Source organism: Capricornis sumatraensis, chromosome 2 (genome assembly GCF_032405125.1).
Source record: "Capricornis sumatraensis isolate serow.1 chromosome 2, serow.2, whole genome shotgun sequence".
NCBI lineage: Eukaryota > Metazoa > Chordata > Mammalia > Artiodactyla > Bovidae > Capricornis > Capricornis sumatraensis.
Window position 1 is genome coordinate 23,958,019 of NC_091070.1, and position 20,567 is coordinate 23,978,585.

At 36.7% G+C, this 20,567-nt stretch overlaps 1 protein-coding gene across 8 annotated transcripts in view; it reads right to left on the reverse strand.

Moving 5' to 3' along the window:
- The window catches only part of GPHN (gephyrin), a 546,364-nt gene that overhangs the window by 79,516 nt on the left and 446,281 nt on the right, over positions 1-20,567 (reverse strand). For all 8 annotated transcript variants that reach the window (XM_068965812.1, XM_068965810.1, XM_068965811.1 and 5 more), the window contains 2 exons: positions 10,591-10,683; positions 764-819 (listed from right to left, as the gene is read on the reverse strand). In XM_068965812.1, the coding sequence (XP_068821913.1) occupies positions 764-819; positions 10,591-10,683 (149 nt within the window). The remainder of the gene's footprint in view (positions 1-763; positions 820-10,590; positions 10,684-20,567) is intronic.

Here is a 20,567-nt window from a genome sequence, read left to right on the forward strand (position 1 = left end):
TGGGTCTCCATCAGATTAATGACAAATAAATGTTCATTTATTTAATTTAAATTTATTTTAAAAGATAATTTGCCATTTGTAACTTATTTCCAATCAAATGACCAATTACTAGTATCAAAAGCAGTAAGAGGACTTCTATTGTATGTCCACCGTGGCCCATTAATACTTCATTTTTTTTTTTTAGTACTTCATTTCTTACTAGAAATATATGTATATCTGTTCTCTGGTTAGCTCCCTAATGAGTAAAATTAATCAAAATGATTAGCATGTACACCAGTGGTGGATTCATGTCAATGTATGGCAAAACCAATACAGTATTGTAAAGTAAAATAAAGTAAAAAAAAAAAAAAGATTAGCAAGAAAGATGAAATAATTTGCTTCTTCTAAGTTTTCCTGTTTATAACATGAGTTGAGGAAAAGTCTGAGAAAACCACTTAGAAATTATAGCTCTATTCAGAACATTAATATTTATACTAAAAGAAAGATTCATTCAATCACAGGGCTGGTAAATGCTTGTGGGGCAAGTCTGTGAGATATACTAATAACACTGTGTCCATGCTGTATATGACTAGAGGCAGGTTCTTTCAGTTAAGAAAGAATTCATTTGATTCTTTCTCAGGGGAATCATCATTTCATCTCTTTGATGACCCATCTAATCCTTCTCTAAGATTTCCATAAAAACAATGGCAGAAGTTTAGGATTAGACTCTGAAAGTCCATGAAACTAAAATCTTTAGGGCCTTTTTCAGGCTTATGAATCTCACCTGTTCACCAGCTTGGGATTCTCCAATGATGAAACGATCTCCTGGGCCATCAGCAGCTGTAAGAGGAACAGAAGCAAGAACAATCATCAGAATGTACCTATGGCAAGGAATAAGAACCTAGTCTTGGAATTCTAAAAGTTGACTCAAATGATTAGGCAAGGCTTCATGAAATTGGAACACTTTTCTCATCACCTAGCTTAGAAAAAAGTTTTGTTACTATAATACTAGTTAGATTGTTGGTATCCACAATTTACAAGTACCAATAGGAGTGGTTCTAAATGCGCCCTTTCCTGGGGTCTTTGGAGACAGTTTTCTTGTTGTTCCATAATTTCCACTCTTGTACTTTTAAATAGGAAGTTCTTTTAGTCTATCCTCCTAAATAAAAGGGTATGTATGTGTGATGTGCGCGTACACACTCGTGGAGACTTATACGTGAAGTGGTGGTGGTGGTTTAGTCGCTAAGTCGTGTCTGACTCTTGTAGCCCACCAGGCTCCTCTGTCCATGGGATTTTCCAGGCAAGAATATTGGAGTGGATTGTCATTTCTTTCTCTGGGGGATCTTCCTGACCCAGGAATCGAACCCAGGTCTCCTGCATTGCAGGCAGATTCTTTACCGACTGAGCTATGAGGGAAGCATGAAGTAGGGCAAGGAGATCCAACCAGTCCATTCTAAAGGAGATCAGCCCTGGGTGTTCTTTGGAGAGAGTGATGCTAACGCTGAAACTCCAGTACTTTGGCCACCTCATGAGAAGAGTTGACTCATTGGAAAAGACTCTGATGCTGGGAGGGATTGGGGGCAGGAGGAGAAGGGGACGACAGAGGATGAGATGGCTGGATGGCATCACCGACTCGATGGACATGAGTTTGGGTGAACTCTGGGAGTTGGTGATGGACAGGGAGGCCTGGCGTGCTACAATTCATGGGGTCACAAAGAGTTGGACATGACTGAACGACTGAACTGAGCAAAACTGATGCTTGAAGGAAATGAGTTACAGAATGAAGTAACTCAGGTAGAAAAGGTTCAGTACCTTTAACAAGTGATAGTAATAGAGCTAGGATTTGAAAACTCACACCCTGAATTTCCAATACAACATTATTTTTTTAAGAAAGATCAAAATGCTGCTAAAAAACCAAAATACATAGGCAGTGCTGCATCACAATTTCCACTGACTGCTTATTTTTAAACTGGAAGAAAATACTTTCAGAATTGAGATGGAGAAAACTTCCTATCCAATTTTTTTCCACATACAGTACAGTAATGGCTGGATGAAAAAATACTCCTGAAGATAAATGTATTTAAAAGGGTTTTCTTCACATACAACGCAGATTTCAGACCAATACTACTGTCAAGGCAATATGTACCTAATGAGTTTTATGATCATGACCATTACCTCCTTGTAATTGGCATACAGCAAGGGTCTTGGGGCACACGCATAGCAAAGACAACACTATTCATATGAATATTTTAATCATATTTGCAGCCATGTTTATAAATAATAAAAAGCATTTTCCCTCTTTTAGAGAGGAGACATAAAATTCATTGTTTCATTATGTGACTGCAAGCCATATTTTTTCTAAAGGCATATGTGTACAATGCTTTTTTAAAAGTCACTTTTTTTGTATAGCTGCCTTTGGTTTACCTAATGTGAAGAAGAACAAAAATTAACATTAGGTGTCTTCTACTTACTATATGTTGTATCTTGTGCTTTTTAGACTTTGTCTCAGTTAATAAACTCTAGGCTTTCTGGTGTTTTTTTGGAATCCTACTATATTAATATTTTCAGTGTTTACCTGTAAAAAAGAGACTACTGCAGTTTTCCTGAATGGCATTCTTATTATGCTGCTTTCATGGGTTCTTTTTTCTTTTTAATGAAACAGTTTAAAACAGATAGAGAAATCACTGCTTCAACAATTATCAACATTTTACCAATTTTGTTTCATCTATACCCACACTCAGTATTTTAAAACTAATCATAATTTTCTTACTTTAGAAAATTAAGAAGTCAATTATCTTTCAGAGTTTTGCACTAATTGCATCTCAAATCTGAATAAACATTTTTATTTTTCTGCTAGAGATATTATTAGCTTTCTGCCTCCCCATAGCAACCCAGACGCTTTCTTTTTTTGCCTCTTGAACAAGGGGAAATTAGCATGGTTTTAAAGTAAAAGTTGAATCTGAATCCTGGTTCTGACTATTATTAGCTTTAGGATTTTCAGCAAATTACTAAATTTTTCTCTAAACTTCAGTTTGCTTGTTGATAAAAATGGGAATAACCATACTTTAAAATATGGTTTTAAAATATTTAAAATAACCATATGTTAAAATATACCTTTTAAGGCTTTTTATTTCTTTCATTTATTCACTGAATTTCTACTGAGTGTCTTCTATGTCATAAGTGTCATAGTAGATGCTGGGAGAGAGTAGAGAGTAAAACTAGGTGTTGTTGTGTAGTAGCTAAGTTATCTCCAACTCTTTCGCAACCTCATGGTGTGTAGCCCCCAGGCTCCCCTGTCCAAGGGATTTCCCAGGTAAGAAGACTGGAGTGGGTTGCCATTTCCTTCTCCAGGGGATCTTCCTGACCCAGGGGTCGAACCTGTGTCTCCCGCATTGTAGGCAAATTCTTTATGACTGAGCCACCAGGGAAACCAAGTAAAACTAGATACTGTTTCTATTTTAATGCAGTGTCAATTTGTTGCAATGTTTTACACAAATAGAGGTGGGCTCTAAAATCATCTTGTAAGTAATTTTTTAAATGAAAAATAGAAAATATATTTTATCACACATGGTAAAGATGAATATTATTTCAAGAAACTTATTTTGTTTATATATATGTATGCATGTATATTTATATGTATTGTATATGTATATCCTTGGTTTATGATGTATAATATATTTAGTGTCTGTCCTTTTATGGGTGTGCTGCTGCTAAGTCGCTTCAGTTGTGTCCGACTCTGTGTGACCCCATACACGGCAGCCCACCAGGCTCCCCGGTCCCTGGGATTCTCCAGGCAAGAACACTGGAGTGGGTTGCCATTTCCTTCTCCAATGCATGAAAGTGAAAAGTGAAAGTGCAGTCACTCAGTTGTGTCCGACTCCCAGCGACCCCATGGACTGCATCCTACCAGGCTCCTCCCCATGGGATTTTCCAGGCAAGAGTACTGGAGTGGGTTGCCATTGCCTTCTCCAAACTCTTAAAGCCACAGAGATAGTGAGGGAGATAGATTTTAATGGTAATCAAATAGTCACATTAATGAATATGCAAATATAAATTAAGAAAACCACTGTAAAGGAAAGAAACACAATTTAATGAGAGCATACACTGAGAGTACCTGAACTACCCTGGAGGGTCAGGGAAAGCCACCTTGATATAAAAGTTTTATGATTTGAATATGAAGGATAAGCCAGAACTAAGTAGGCAAAAAGTGTGTGTGTGTGTGTGAGGGAGCAGGAGAGGTGGTAAGGGGAGAGAGAGAGGAAGTGGAAATGGACATGCTGCATCTAAAGATATTCACCTAAAGGAAACAGTATGTGTACAGGCTCTGGTTCTCGTCCTCCGTCTATCTTACAGTCTAGCTACTCTCTCAAGTACCGAGAATACCAAGATGACTCATATTTCAGCTCCGTAACATCTGCTACTCCCACTGCTTGGAGTGTCCTTTCCTTCTCCCTGCCTTCTGCTTAAAAACTTCTTAGTTTTTAGGACTCAGCTCAAGTGTCACCTTCTCTAGGAAGTCGTATCTGACTTCCTGCCCCTTTCTCTTTTATTTCCCCAGTGTATTCCTGAAGTAACTCTAATTACGGTTTCTTAATGTATTTGTAATCATTTGCTTATTTGTCTCAGGGAAATTCCTGGTACCTGCTGAAAAATAGGTATTCAATAAGTGTTCAATTTATGAAGTATTTTCAAGTGAAAGAAATGAATGAGTGTGGCTCCTAAGAATCTTTTTAGAAAAATGAATCCATGAATGAAACAATAAATATTTTCTAATACAAAATGCTGTATTTTGAATGCCTTCCTTTTTTTGCTGGTTCATGGTATATTATTTTCTTTAAAATGTGAGTCAACATTTACCATCTTTAGAATGTTTAGAAAGATGGCTGTGATCAATTCCATGTAACTTAGGTTATGTCTAACATAGTGCTAAGCTCATCACTGATGCTCAGTAAAAATAAAGAATATTAATAATAATAATAATTTATATTAATTTAATTAATAATAATTTAATATCTTGTTAAAATAAAGAATTGAACTTTGCATTCCCATAATACTTAGGTAGGAAGTTTGCAGACTGTCTTGTATGCATTAGTATTGTGCTTTGTAAATTTTCCTAAATAATTTTATAAACATGTATTTTATCTCTTCAGCTAGATAATAAGCTCATTTGAGGTAGGGATCACTTCCTATATTTCTTTTTTGAAATTGTCTGCTCTTCAGTCCTCCTCTTGTTTTCCTGTTTCCCTCTTCACACATTCTAATACACATACACTCAAAACACTCATCTCAAGTGTTCTGCACAAGCGCTCCAAGCAAATGTCATTATATAATGAGTGGCTAGATATAACGTGGGGCCAAGCTGGTATAGAGTGTCAGGGAAGCCAACATCTTAAGCAGTCTTTAAGTGAAAGAAGCAAGATGCTTTGTTACCAAGGAAGGTACACTAGCTGGGGAGAGAATATGCCTCACTTTAACCAGGTTCTCCACTTTCCTCTGAAAATTTCCACCTGGGAACTATGCCTCTCTGTTGTTGGCTAAGGAAGGTTTAGTCAAGCAACATTATAGAAAGTCCCTGATACCAATGGAGGAGTCATTTTTACCATTTCCCTTTTAACAGTGCTTCTCAACTCTTAATGTACATAGAAATCACTTAGAGAGCTTGTTAAAATACAGATTCTGATTCAGCACGCTGGGATAGGTCCCGAGGTTCTACATTTCTAACAGGCTGATGCTTATGCAGCTGGTTAAGGGACTACCCTTTTTGAGAAGCAGAGCACTCTAAGACTGAATGGAATCCAGACAAATTCAGACTAATAGAAAACTTCAATAAAAAAATTAGTGAACTACAACAGAAGTTCTGATTTTATATCAACAAGGCTCGTTATTTACATAAAGGCAGAAAAGTAATGATCAATCTACCTAACTTGTTGATACTTATTTTAAAAACCTATTAAAGAGATACGTTAAAAAAAAAAAAGAAAACGGTTTCCATTTTCAAGATGAATTCTACCAGCTTGGGTGGGAGGGGGCAGAAGTGGAGGTACAGTGGCAGATGAACCTAAAGCTTGGAAAGAAAGAAACTACATCAGCCACAGTATGCCATTAGAAACAATGGATGGATTGCAAGGATTTCTGTAAAGGCTTAGACTCTTTCCACCGCCCCCCACCCCTCAATTCTGGCATTTCGGTTAATAGCTTTCCTTTTATGTTTTGCAACTGTAGAATTTAATTTGAAGGAAGTGATAAAAGCAATATAAACCAAATCCTAACAGCAAATGCACTGTTTAAGCAATTTATAAAGCTTAATGCTAGACCCTGAAGCTGCTTCTACCTCCACCTTTTTAATGTGGAAACACTTTTAGTCTTGTTCACCTCTTTATTTGAAGATCTCTGATTATATCATTTGATATAAACTTGATAGCATTAGATAACTATTCAACGTGGCAATATATAGAAAATGATCATTCTAAGGCTATTTGCCCTAGAATTTTCCCTCATTTTCATTTTCTAGTCACGTGGGAGCTCTCTTTAAATCTCTTATAGCTATTCACTTATTTTCAGTAACAAAAGTCTCATTGTTTCCACATTAGGGTTGAATAAATGGAGGCCAGAGAGATAGCATGACTTTCAGAGGTCCTAGGAAGTATCTTCAATGGAGAAGTAAGGCAGAGGGACTAAGATTTTGTTTACTCTGACTATGGAACCAAACTAAGGCTGGTGCATAGGCAACAGGATAATAGTATTTCTGTGTATACTAAGATTAACATTACAGAAAGAGTTTGGAGTGGTGGCAAAGGTAGATGGCAAGACTAACATGACAGGACCAGTACTTGCTGCACTTACACTGAGGGATTAAATCTGCTGAATTGTTTGGGATTTTAAATTTGCTGCCTGGAAAGCAGGGAGCAACGAGTAGTACAGATGAATTAGAAGGCATTTCATATTCTTTATCATCATCTTCCAGGAGAAAAATGCCCATATATTGTTAGTATTGGGAAAAGATATATTATTTCCTTAAATATATTATTTTAAGCTTTTTGGAATTAACTAAAATTAATTATTTCAAATTATCTCTCGACTCACTTGAGCAGTGCTCCTATATCATAAGCCTCTCTTCTTCATTCAAAGTGTCCTACGGTGGAAGACTAAAGGCTGTCAAGTGAATTGGAGAACCAGCTGTGGCCAAACAGGACTTAACTGGACAAAACAGAAACTCTTAAACATGACTTTTGTGACAGAATAAGAACTAGTTCAAAATTAAAAAGGTTATACAGAATTTTAGTATGTACTTTAACCTACTGGGAGGAAATACATAAAGGTTAATAGCAGCTAGACAGTGATAATGGGTAATTTAAAAATGTTCTTTTTGATTTTCTATATTTCCATAAGCATGTATTTAATCAGCATGTAAAAAAGAAAAAAAAAATTAACTTAAAATGCAAAGATTCTCTTAATTTTCCGGAATTGTTTGCTGCACATGGTTTTTAAAATAATTATCGGCTTGTTTATAATTTTTCCTTTGCCTAAATCATACCTAAACTAATTCTGAAGCGATAAGTCTTTCAAATTGAACATTTTCAAGACAGTGAACTGGGTATTGAGATATATTTTGTCTTTATTAATGAATCAAGAAGCAATTGTGAGACAATGGGCATCCACATCTCTATAGGAGGCTGTGAATGCATCAAGATGATTAGCTTAATCAGTGTGAAGGGAGAAATAACTCTTCAAAAATATGAATAAAACTATTGAATTGCTTCTAGCTGGTAAATGCTACTTTCATTTTCTCTGCTTATATCTTTCAAATTCACTCCCTCCTCCTGAATGTAGTTTTAGATTTATTAATTTACATCATCATCGCTTAATTCCTGTCTTCTTTATACTCTATTCTTTCTTATTCTTTAAAAGCTGTTCCTATTTCTTTAGCTACTTGTTACTGTCTTGATTTTTCAACCCACATACCTTAAAGCAAGAGATCCTCCAACTGGTTTGGAGTTCTATCCCACATGTTTCTGAAGGATACTGGCTAATGCTTAGTGATCCAGAGCAAGTTAGGAACCTCTTTACACCTAGAGGGTTAGCAATGTTCACAGGTGCCACGGGTTATTACTGGAAGGCCTAAGGCAAAGGCAGAGGAGAAGAAAAACAGGGAGAATAAAGGGAGTGGGGAGGAAGGAATGGGAGTAAAGGAAGACAGGGTGGAGAGAAGAGGTACAGGAAGTAGAGTGGGAGAGAGCCACAACAGCAGCCTCAAGGCTGCTCTTCAAAACACCGCCTAGGGTGGTGGTACAGCACAGAAAAGACTTAGACCATGCCTTTTCGTTCACTGAGAACCTTTGCTGCCTTAATTGTGATGTTGATCATAATTAACCAACCATTCCAACTTTGAAATGTAACCATTTCCACAATGGTTTTCTGTTATATCTCTGTTATATGTTCCATATCTTAGAGAACTAGCAATACTTCACAGGAAAAAAATAATGTGAATTAGCTGCATGGCAGCTTGTCTGCTGAACGTTTTATACTGTGAGATGCCATTTTAAATGTCTCTGTGTGTTTGTGCACATGTGTGAAATAACTAGAAACAGCACCACTTTAAAACAATAGACTATGATAGTCTAAATGGTAATTTTATATATACATTTCTTTGATAGATTGTACAGTTGCAGAAAGGCTCTCTCATTGTTCATGTGGGCTAACTAAAAAAACTAAAAGCAATAGTTTTATATTGAGCTGCTGCTACCTTAGGTAAAAATCACAGAACAACATTCTGTTTTGGAATAATTCTGTCTCATATTATTTACCTCCTCACTTTCTCCTACTTTATATTACTGAGAATATAAAAAAAAAGAGACTTTCTTGTCCCTTTGGTGTTTCATCTGCTGTAGTTGTTTGTTCTACTCTGGAAGTAAGAATTCTTTTTCATTTCAAAACAATCCAATATGGCTACCAATTAAAAGTTCAGACAGAAGCTACATTTTAGAGGGAATAAGAAAGAAGAGTCAATGAGGCTATCAGAATACTAAAATAATTTCTTTCTGAACTGTATTCATCTTAATAAACGTTATAGAAGAAATGAACTTAGAAAACAAAGGAGGCAGTGGGTATTTGTTATTTGTTTTCAGCTCTAATTTAGATAACATCACCGACTGAATGGACATGAACTTGAGCAAAGTCAGGAGACAGTGGAGGACAGGGAAGCCTGGCATGTTGCAGTCCATGCGGTTGTAAAGAGTTGTACACGACTTAGCAACTGGACAACAAAAACAACTAATTTAGTGAGATCAAGCTAAATTAGGTGCATTTAAGATAGCCTCGTGAGAAAGAATATACTAGGAGGAATTAACCTCTCCATTGTTTTATGAGAATAACAGTTCAGATAATGTTATCCTTTTTTCAGAGATGGTTTAAGTAAATATGATTGATAACAATAGGTACTATTATGAAACATTAAAAACATTGAGAGCTTTTTTTTATGCCAGATACCTTAAGACTTTCTACAGTCCCACTTAGTCCTCACAATAACCTGTTGGGGTAAGTATGGTTATAATTATTATAGTTTTATAGACAAGAAAACCAAGGATCAAAAAGTTGAACTGATTTACTTAAAGTTACACAGATGGAACTGGTACAAGAGCCCAGATCACTTTCTTTGCTTGAAGTCCATAACTTTACCCATTTGTTCTACTGTCTCCAACACAGAAAGATACGCCTAAGAGTTGGTGATACAACATTGAGGAGATCAGTGAATATATTTAATCACAAGAAAAAGGAAAATATTTTAATGGTTAGATACAGTATAAAAAAAATAAAAAATGAAGACAGTCAACTAAGAGACTCCATAAATGATCATTAGAAAGGAACTGGCATTCTTAACAGCTCTGATAAACTGGGAAATGCTTTTAGCCGTTTCTTCAATGATGTCAGCCAATATAATATAACTGATATTAGTTTCTAAGCAATTCAGTTGCATTTTCATTTTGTGTTTTCTTAAACTGGGCTTTAGGGAGGCAAATGATTTTGCTTTTCAGCTTTATGCCATTCCAGGCAATTCTGAAGGCGTGAACTGCTGGTACCATCTGGGGCTTTGGAGCTCTGAAATATAGGACCTTCTAGGGATTTAGAGGTTTCCCTCACACTTGCTTTCTATGAAGCTCTTATTGATGGTTGAATTTAAAGCAAAAGAAAAAAACTGGGCCACTTTATCCCATGGTGGGAGTCTGCTTGTCTTCCTTGGACCTATAGATGTTTTCCACTAGAAAACATTTGGAAAACTTTAGACTAAGACTGTCTGCTATCTGGTATATGTAGAGGCCAAAAGAATTATGGCACAATATCTTTATCAATCTCTACATATTTATTTGTGAGTAAGAATTTTCTCTGAAGTTTCACTCAAGATTGTACCAGAAAACATACAGGTGTAGGTTAATTGTTATCTGTGAATGAATTTTGACAACCAAGGGGGAAACAGATGTAACAGTCATTAGGTACTTGGGCTGAGCCAAAAATCTAGAAACAGAACACTAAAAACAAAGCAAAACAAGCCAGCAACCCCCCCCGCCTCCAAACCAATGTGAGTATGTTGATACTCAAGAAAACCAAAATACTTACCTCGGACAGCATAGCCATCTTTTACTGATGCTGGGAAAGGGGGTAGGTTGTCTTTTGCATATACATCTTGAGCAAGGACTCGCCCCATTCCATCTGTAAGAGAAAAAAAGGAAAATATGGATGTTGAGTGCAGTGGGTTAAACAGGTGGTCCTAAACAAGACGGACGTAAGTACTTGTCTGACAAGGCTTGTATAAGGGCTCAGTCAGATCTCCGGATTTCTATCCCAAGGAATAGGCGACAGAAGGAAGACATGCCTCCTAGTGTCTGAAATGAAAGATTAGATCAGTCAATGAACAGTAACATTTGTAGGGGTTATCTGAATACGAGTAGCTACACAGTCAGAGAAGGCGATGGCACCCCACTCCAGTACTCTTGCCTGGAAAATCCCATGGATGGAGGAGCCTGGTAGGATGCAGTCCATGGGGTCGCTGAGGGTCGGACATGACTGAGTGACTTCACTTTCACTTTTCACTTTCATGCATTGGAGAAGGAAATGGCAACCCACTCCAGTGTTCTCACCTGGAGAATCCCAGGGACGGGCGAGCCTGGTGGGCTGCCGTCTATGGGGTCACACAGAGTCGGACACGACTGAAGCGACTTAGTAGTAGTAGTAGTAGTAGTAGCTACACAGTCATCAAAGATGTGTTCAAGTTGATGTATCATAAACCCTTTAACAACTCAAAGATGATTTTCTTTAAAAAGCAAGTTCTTAAATAGTCATAGTCATTGACCCAGTGATTTCACTTCTAAGAAAATGGACAAGTCTTCCTGCATGTGTTTATTTAAGAGTTGCTTACATTAGTGAGAAATGGAAAGAAATAAAAAGATTAACAATACAGAAATTTAAACAGTGATGTATCCTTATGACAAAATGTTTTACAATATTTGTATTTTATAAATATTCACTGACACAAGAAAATTCTTATAATATGCATTTTAAAACATGTAGAACTATACATGTAAAGTATAATCTTAACTATGTTAAGATATATGTGTATAGATCAATAGAAAAAGATGGGAAGGACATACATGAAAATAGAAAGTATTTGTTTACTGCAATATGTTAGAATTATGTATACTTTTATACCCTATGCTATACTTTTCAGAAAGTTTCCAAATTTTCTACAATGATCACATGTTATTTTTATTTTTTTCTTTTAGAAGAGAAAATAAAGAAAGGAGCTTCCTTAGCATTCTATTTAACTTCAGCCAAAAATTTGACTTTATTAACTTAAAAAAGCAGTGACTAGAAGAAGAGCATCAGTAATGTATTGGGTGAAGTGGATATTCAAACCACTATTCATACACTCTGGATGACAAGCATCTTTGGTGAGCTCCCAGGAGTTTGATTTCATGCCAATAAGAATAAAAGTTTCAAGAGTCACGACCAATTACTTAAATCCTCTAGTGAGAATCTGCCCTTATTATTATCATTACTATTGCTATTCAAGAAGTAATATAATAATTAATAGGAGGTAGAGAGGGAAGAAGAGGAGGGAAAAAAAATCAAACTTCACTCCAAAGACTATAGGTATATACAACTTGATTTACACATGTTTGTATAGGTTTAGAAAGTGCTATTGTTTCCAGAGCTGGATGGATGAGGTTTTTTGGGTCTGTCTTTTGTTTTTAGCTTTGTCATTCTTAGCTACGTTGGGTCCTTTGGTTTCTAGAACCCAGGACAAAGAAGTAAGTACAGACAGATTTTAAATTTTGTACTCTGATCCACAGTAATAGTGATATTGACCCTTTTTAAGGAAAGTGACACCTGAATTGGGAGAACTAGCTTAGGTACCTTCAGGAGGTTGAAACTATTCTGGAGCTATCCTGAGCTATGGACCATACTTTGTAAGCCAGGGAAGTGGTGGGACTAGAGGGCCTTGTTTGTATACACATATACAACATTAATTCCCAAATGAACCTGAAGCTATAAGGCAGCCTCTGATAGTGGACCCTATGGCATCTGCTTAGGGTCAAAATAAACTACTTGGGTTAGCTCTTTATCTGAAACTATTCTGTCCAGTGTGGTGAATGAAAATGGAAGTATGACACCAGTACAGATCCCAAGAGAATAACTTTTCTGGGATTTGAATAACTCAGTAATAGTATTTAATAATCAAAGACAGCACTAGGGCTGAGATCTAGTTTATCTGGTAAATGTTTATATAGCATTTTATAAATTACCAAGTAATATCACATATATAATTTCATTTAATTCTTAAAAAAATTTAGTAAAGCATTATTATATTCATTTTAGAGGCGAATTAAGAGAAGTTTAAACAGGTAACCTACCCAAGATCACATATTTTACAGATGGCCAAGGAAGGACCTAAATTTAGATCTTAGAACTTCAATCATTAATACAATGGCAATAGCTACATACCCTTCACATACTGCTCTTCTTCTGTTCTAACATTTAAAAAAGCTACAAGATGAGTCCTCAAAAAATTAAAGATAGAATTACTATATAATCCAGCAATTTCACTTCTAGGTATATATTCAAAAGAAGTAGTAGGAGAAACTTGAACAGATATCTGTGTGCCTATTTTTATAGTGGCGTTATTCACAACAGTCAAGAAGTGGAAGCAACCCAAGTATCCACTGACAGATGAAGGGGTAAACAAAATGTGGTACATACATAAAGGAATATTATTCAGCCTTAAAAAAGAAGGAAATTCTTACATATGTTATCCATATACATACGGATGAAACTTGAAGGGACTATGAAATAAGTGAAAATAGCTGAAACAAGCCAGCCACAAAAGGCCAAACATCATATGATTTCACTTTTTCGAGGTAATTAGAGTATTCAAAATTATAGTTATCAAAAAGTAGAATGGTGGTTGTTATGGGGTGGGGAAAGGGAAGAATAGGAAGTTATTTTTTAACGAGCATATAGTTCCAGTTTGGGGTGATGGAATAGTTTTGGAGATGGAAGGTAGTGACAGTTGTAAAACAATGTAAATGTATTTAGCATCACTGAACTGTACAGTTAAACATGATTAAAATTATAAGTCTTATGTGTTACCACCGCCACAAAAAACTACGAAGAATGGCTGTCATCAACAGTTAGCACATGTATTTTCCCTCCCTAGGTCCTTGCCAGTAGCTCAAGAGAAGTGATACAATCTCATCAAGACTCTTTTTACTTCTATATTCCAGGAAGAAAGAGGCTGAGCACTTAGTATGCTAGGTTCAAAAGCCTGTTGATACTGACAGTCTTAGCTACTGCAGCAGCTTAACATAACTAAGGTCTCATTGATAGCCAATTTAGAGAAAAGTGTATCAGCTGACTTGATTTCTCCCTTTAATGCTTGAGTTACTCATATATCTTATTGCGCAATTCCATTCTGGATGGTTTCTAAGGTATAGGGTCTGAGTGAGTGAGTGAAGTCACTCAGTTGTGTCCAACTCTTTGCGACCCCATGGACTGTAGCCTACTAAGCTCCTCTGTCCATGGGATTTTCCAGGCAATAGTACTGGAGTGGATTGCCATTTCCTTCTCCAGGGGATCTTTCCACCCTAGGGATCGAACCTGGGTCTCCCGCATTGTAGACAGATGTTTTACCATCTGAGCCATAGGGTCTATTCAACCATAATTTGATGCAATTAGATTCTGGAAACTAAAGTAAAAATTCTGTTTCCAGTAATAATTGCCCCTCCTTACTCCCATTTTACCATACACATAAACACTAAAAAATAGCCTTCAAATCTGAGGAGAATCAAATAATAATGACAGATTGAGATGTACATATGACCAGGAATTAGTGTTTATTTATTTATTGAAATATAGTTGCTGTAAATGTTATATCAACTACAAGCGTAGAATATATTGGTTTGCAACTTTTAAAGATTATACTCCATTTATACTTACTATAAAATATTGGATATATTCCCTGTGTTGTACAACATATGCTTGTAGCTTATTTTATATCTAATAGCTTCCTTACCCCTATATTGCCCCTTCCTTCCTTCCTCTCCCCACTAGTAACCTCTAGCTTGTTCTCTACACCTGTGAGTCTGCTGCTTTTTTGTTATATTTACTGGTTTATTTTAGATTCCATATATAAATGATATCATACAGTATCTCTCTTTGTCTGACTTATTTCACTTAGCATATATAGTGTGTGTTAGTAGCTCCATTGTGTCCAACTCTTTGCACAGACTGTAGCCTCCCAGGCTCCTCTGCCTATGAAATTCTCCAGGCAAGAATACTGGAGTGGGTAGCCATTCCCTTCTCCATGGGATCTTCCTGACCCATGGGTCGAACTGGGGTCTCCTGAATTGTGGGCTGATTCTTTACTGCCTGAGCCACTGGGAAAGCCCCTTCACTTAGCATAATATCCTCTAAGTCCATCCACATTGCTGCAAAAGGAAAAACTTCATAATTTTTTTATGGATGAGTAGCAGTCCATTGTGTGTGTATGTAATGTCTTTATCCATTCATCTGCTGATGGACACTTAGATTGGTTCCATATTTTGGTAATTATAAATAATGTTGCCATGAACACTGGGGTGCATGTATCTTTTTTCATTACTGTTTTTGCTTTTTTGGATACATACCCAGGAGTGGAATTGCTGGGTTATATGGTAGTCCTATTTTTAGTTTTCTGTGAAACTTTCATATTGCTTTCTGCAGTGGCTGTACCAATTTATATTCTCACCAACAGTGTAGGTGGAGGTTCCCTGTTCTCTACATGCTATAAGTGAGTTATTTAAATGCCACAATCTACCCAAGATTCACTAGGCTACAAAATAATACAAGATCCTATTTTAAGAATTCTGTAGCACTAGCGTAAGACTTGCCCAGCATAATCTGGAAAATGTTTATACTGAGATTGAGCTTTATTTCTGACAAGTGTCTAGTTTCTGATACAAAGAATGATCTGCTGCACCTTAAACACGGGGGGCTTTTTCTTATTTCTATGCCTTTGCAAATAATGTTGCCTTGGACAGGAATATTCTTTTCCTTCTCCTTTCCTGTGCCTAGTGAATCTTAGGTATCCCTAAGTTTCAGCTCAGATATCATGTCTTTCGTCTTCTGGCTCTAAACAAGAAAAAAAAGTTCACTGACTGATTTATTTATTCATTCATCATCAAACACTGGGAACTTACTATATGCTAGACACCGTGGACAAAAATACTAGCAAGACCTGGCTGATTTCCTCAAGGAATTCATATGTAACAGTATATGTGAGAAAGGGGAATATGGAAAAATAAAAATATGACTACAAGATAGTACAGCATGGGCAGTGACAATATATCATCAGGGTAATATGGGAGGTATACAGAAAAAATCAGCTCAGATCATGAGCTGCTTACTGCAAAATTCAGGCTTAAATTGAAGAAAGTAGGGAAAACTACTAGCCATTCAGGTATGACCTAAAACAAATCCCTTATGATTGGAGGTGACTGGACAGAGTGGATGGAGGTCCATAGCAATACACAGGAGGCAGTGACTGAAACCATCCCAAAGGAAAAGAAATGCAAGAAGGCAAGTGGCTGTCTGAGGGGGCTTTGCCAATAGCTGAGGAAGGAAGAGAAGACAAAGGAGAAAGGGAAAGATACACCCAGCTGAATGCAGAGTTTCAGAGAATAGCAAAGGAGAGATAAGAAGGCCTTCTCAAATGAACAATGCAAAGAAATAGAAGAAAACAATAAAATGGGTAAGATTAGAGATTTCTTCAAGAAAGTTGGAGATATCAAGGGAACATTTCATGCAAGGATGAACATGATAGAGGACAGAAATCATAAAGATATAACAGAAGCAGAAGAGACTAAGATGAGATGGCAAGAATACACAAAAGAACCAAAGCTATGGCAAACCTAGACAGAGACATCAGAGACATCACTTTGCCAACAAAGGTCCATATAGTCAAACCTATGGCTTTTCCAGTAGTTATGTACAGATTTGAGAGTTGGTCTGTTAAGAAGGCTGAGTGCCAAAGAATTGATGCTTTCAAATTGTGGTGCTCAAGAAAATTCTTGAAAGTGCCTTGGACAGCAAAGAGATCAAACCCCTCATTCTTAAAGGAAATTAACCCTGAATATTCACTGGAAGGATTGTTGCTGAAGCTCCAATACTTTAGCCACCTGATGTGAAGAGTCAACTCACTGGAAAAGACCCTGATGCTGGAAAAGATTAAAGACAAAAGCAGGGGGCAGCAGAGGATGAGATGGTTAGATAGCATTACCAACTCAAAAGACATGAATGTGAGCAAACTCTGGGAGACAGTGGAGGACAGAGGAGCCTGTTATGCTACAGTCCATGAGGTTGCAGAGTCTGACATGACTTAGTGACAACAACAATAGGAAAAAAACAACCCACCTAATCAACAATTTGTGGAACATCAAGAAAATCTTCCTAGATGAGATGATACCTACACTGAGTTTTAAAGTTTTAAGTACAAATGAAGTAGGAGAAGAGTGGGGGGCATTTTCGACAACAGAAGCAGGATCAAGGGAATTTAAACTTAATCTTATGAAAATGGGAATCCAATGAAGGATTTTAAGCAAAATAATGACTTCAAGTTAACCTCTCAGCAGCATTTAAATCTCTTCAGAGATAACGGAACTTTTAAGGAATAGCACTTTTTAATAGAACTTTTTAAGTGCCTAGCGACAAGATATAGAATGGTTTGGAGGGATTATACACAGTCTTCATATTTTTCAAACATTTGTATCCATCTGTTATGGTACACTTTCCACATTACATTAGGTTGTTTGTGAAGCTATTATGTCTTGACTTCTTCATTAAGTTGTTAATTCCTTGTTTTCACAGCATAACTCACCTATCATTGTATCCCCCGTACCAAGCACAGTGCTTGGTACTTAAAAGGCACTCAGTAAGTGTTTGCTGAATGACTGAGTCAATGAATGAGTACATTGATGATTAGGACTAAGGAGGGAAATGTTGGATAAATAGAGAAGAGAGTCATATCAATCAAATATTAATACAAACAACTTCACCCAAAGAATACATATAATACAGAAGGACATCTTGCTAACTTTTACTTTCATTATTCCCCATTTAGACTCCTTTAAGCAAATCTTTTTGTATAATGGATGCTTACCTCCATGATTACAGCAATGACTTCCCTAAACCTGGACATTTTCCTTTTGCTATCAGTAAATGTCCATCATCTATTTCAAGACATCATTAAAGATATAGGTTCTCCTTGATGCCCCTCTGAATACAACTCTGTATATTCAGTTAGTAGTATATCAGCAAGTACTTGCAGAGTTGTGTGTAAGAGTTCCCAGGGTGATGAGTGTGAGAAGTGTGCATTTGGTTTCTTAAGTTTCTGAAGACACAGAACTGTATTTTTTCTTTCCTTTATGTCTACTCAAAACAATAAATACAGGTTATATTCAAAATAACTTTTAGCAGCCTAGACTTCCAGGAATCTTTGCTATTATTTAAATTCTGTTCTTCTTAAAAGGGAAGGATAAATCCAAGAGAAATGAAAACATGTGCTGTGTTTAGTTGCTCAGTTGTGTACAACTCTTTGTGACCCCATGGCCTCTAGCTTGCTGGGCTCCTCTGTCCGTGGGGATTCTCCAGGCAAGAATACTGGAGTGGGTTGTCATGCCCTCCTCCAGGGGATCTTCCCAACCCAGGGATCAAACCCAGGTCTCCCGTATTGCAGGAGGATTCTTTACCATATGAGCCACCAGGAAACCCCATGAATACTGGAGTGGGTAGCCAATCCCTTCTCCAGGGGATCTTCCTGACCCAGGAACTGAACCAGAGTCAATTGAAGGCAGATTCTTTACCAGATGAGCTACCAGAGAAGCCCAATGAAAACATATGTCCAGGCAAAAACTTGTAAACAAATATTAATTGCACATTATTCATTAATACTCAAAAGATGGAAACAATCCAACAGTCCATCCTTTGATGAATGGATAAATAAAAGTGATGTATATTGGATTAGCCAAGAAGTTCATTCAGAAAAACCCAGGAAAGTGAGTGTTATAATTCCAGTCCAAGTCCAAAGGCCTGCAAACCAAGGGGGTTAATGGATAAAAACCCGATACATACGATGAAATATTATTTGGCCACAAGAAGGAGTGAGGTACTAATGGAAACCATAAAGCATTGCTGAAAGAAATTATAAAGAAGATACAAATAAATGGAAAGACATTCTTTGTTCAGGAATTTAAAGACATAATATTCTTAGAGCCCATGCTACCTAAAATCACTTATAGATTCAATGTAATCTCATTAAAATGCAAACAGCATTTTTTTCAAATATAGAAAAATTCATCCTAAAATTCATATACAATTCCAAAATAATATGTCCAGATGAGATTAGTATTTGAATTGGTGAAATAAATAAAATATATCATCCTCCCCATGTGGGGGTGGCATCATTCTATCCACTGGGCATTTGAGTAGAACAAAAGATGGAGAAAAAAAATGGTCCCTTTTGCTTCCTGCCTGCCTTTTGACTTGGGATGTTGCCCTTGGATGGGCTTTATCCATTAACTCCCTTGGTTTGCAGGCCTTTGGACATGGAATGGAATTATAACACCAACTTTCCTGGGTCTCCAGCTTGCAGATGGCAAATCATGGGACTTCTTAGCCTCCATAATCATGTGACTCAATTCCTCATAATAAATCTCTTCCTATATATATTCTATTGGTTCTGTTTCTCTGGAGAGCTCTGTCTAATACAAATGGAACAGAGTAGAGAGCACAGAAATAAACACTCATGTATATGGTCAAATGACTTTTGACAAGGGTGTCAAGAGCACTCAATGGGGAAAGGATAGTTTTAAAAAAATGATGTTGGGAAAACTGGATAGCTACATTTGAAAGAATGAAGCTGGACTCTTATCTTCCACCATATACAAAACTTAACTCAAAAAAGATTAAAGACGTAAAACCTGTAACTATGAGTGAGGTTTGGGAGGCTTTCTGGTTTGGAAGGATTCCACATGCTGTTGGGCAACTAAGGCCTTGTACCACAACTACTGAGCCCATGTGCTGCAAATACTGAAGCCCATGTGCCTAGAGCCTGTGTTCTGCAACAAAAGAAGCTACCACAATGAGAAGCCCAAGCATTGCAATGAAGAGGAGCACCCACTTGCTGCAACTAGAGAAAGCCCATGCAAAGCGACGAAGACCTAGACCAGCCAAAAATAAATAAATAAATAGTAAAAAAAGGAATTGTACACCATGATCACGTGGGATTTACCCCAGGGATGCAAGGATTTTTCACTATCTGCATATCAATGTGATACATCACATTAAGATATTGAAAAATAAAAACTATATGATCCTCTCAATAGATGCAGAAAAAAGCTTTTGATATATTTCACCATTCATTTATAATAAAAACTCTCCAGCAAGTGGGCATAGAGGGAACATACCTCAACATGATAAAGGTCATCAATGACAATCCCATAGGTAACATCATATTCAATGGTGAAAAGTTGAAAGCATTTTCTCTACAATCAGGAATAAGACAAAGATGACCATTCTGGCTAGTTTTATTCAACATAGCTTTGGAAGTCCGAGCTATAGTACTCAGAGAAAAAAAGAGACAGAAGGAATCCAAATTGGGAAAAAAGTAAAACTGTCATTGTTTGCAGATGACATGATCCTATACATAGGAAATCTGAAAGATGTTTCTAGAAAATGATTAGAGTTCATCAGTAGATTCAGTATAGCTGCTGGATACAAAATTAATAAACAGAATTTTTTTGCATTTCTATATGCTAACAGTACAAGATCAGAAAGAGACATTAAGGAAACAATCTCATTTATCACTACATCAAAAAGAACAACAACAACATAAAATACCAAGGAATAAACCTACCTAAGCAGGCAAGAGATCTATACTCTGAAAACTGTAAGATGCTTAAGAAAGAAATTAAAGATGATACAAACAAATGGAAGATATTAATATATGTATTCTTGGACTGGAAGAATCAATATTGTTAAAATCATCATACTACCCAAGCAAT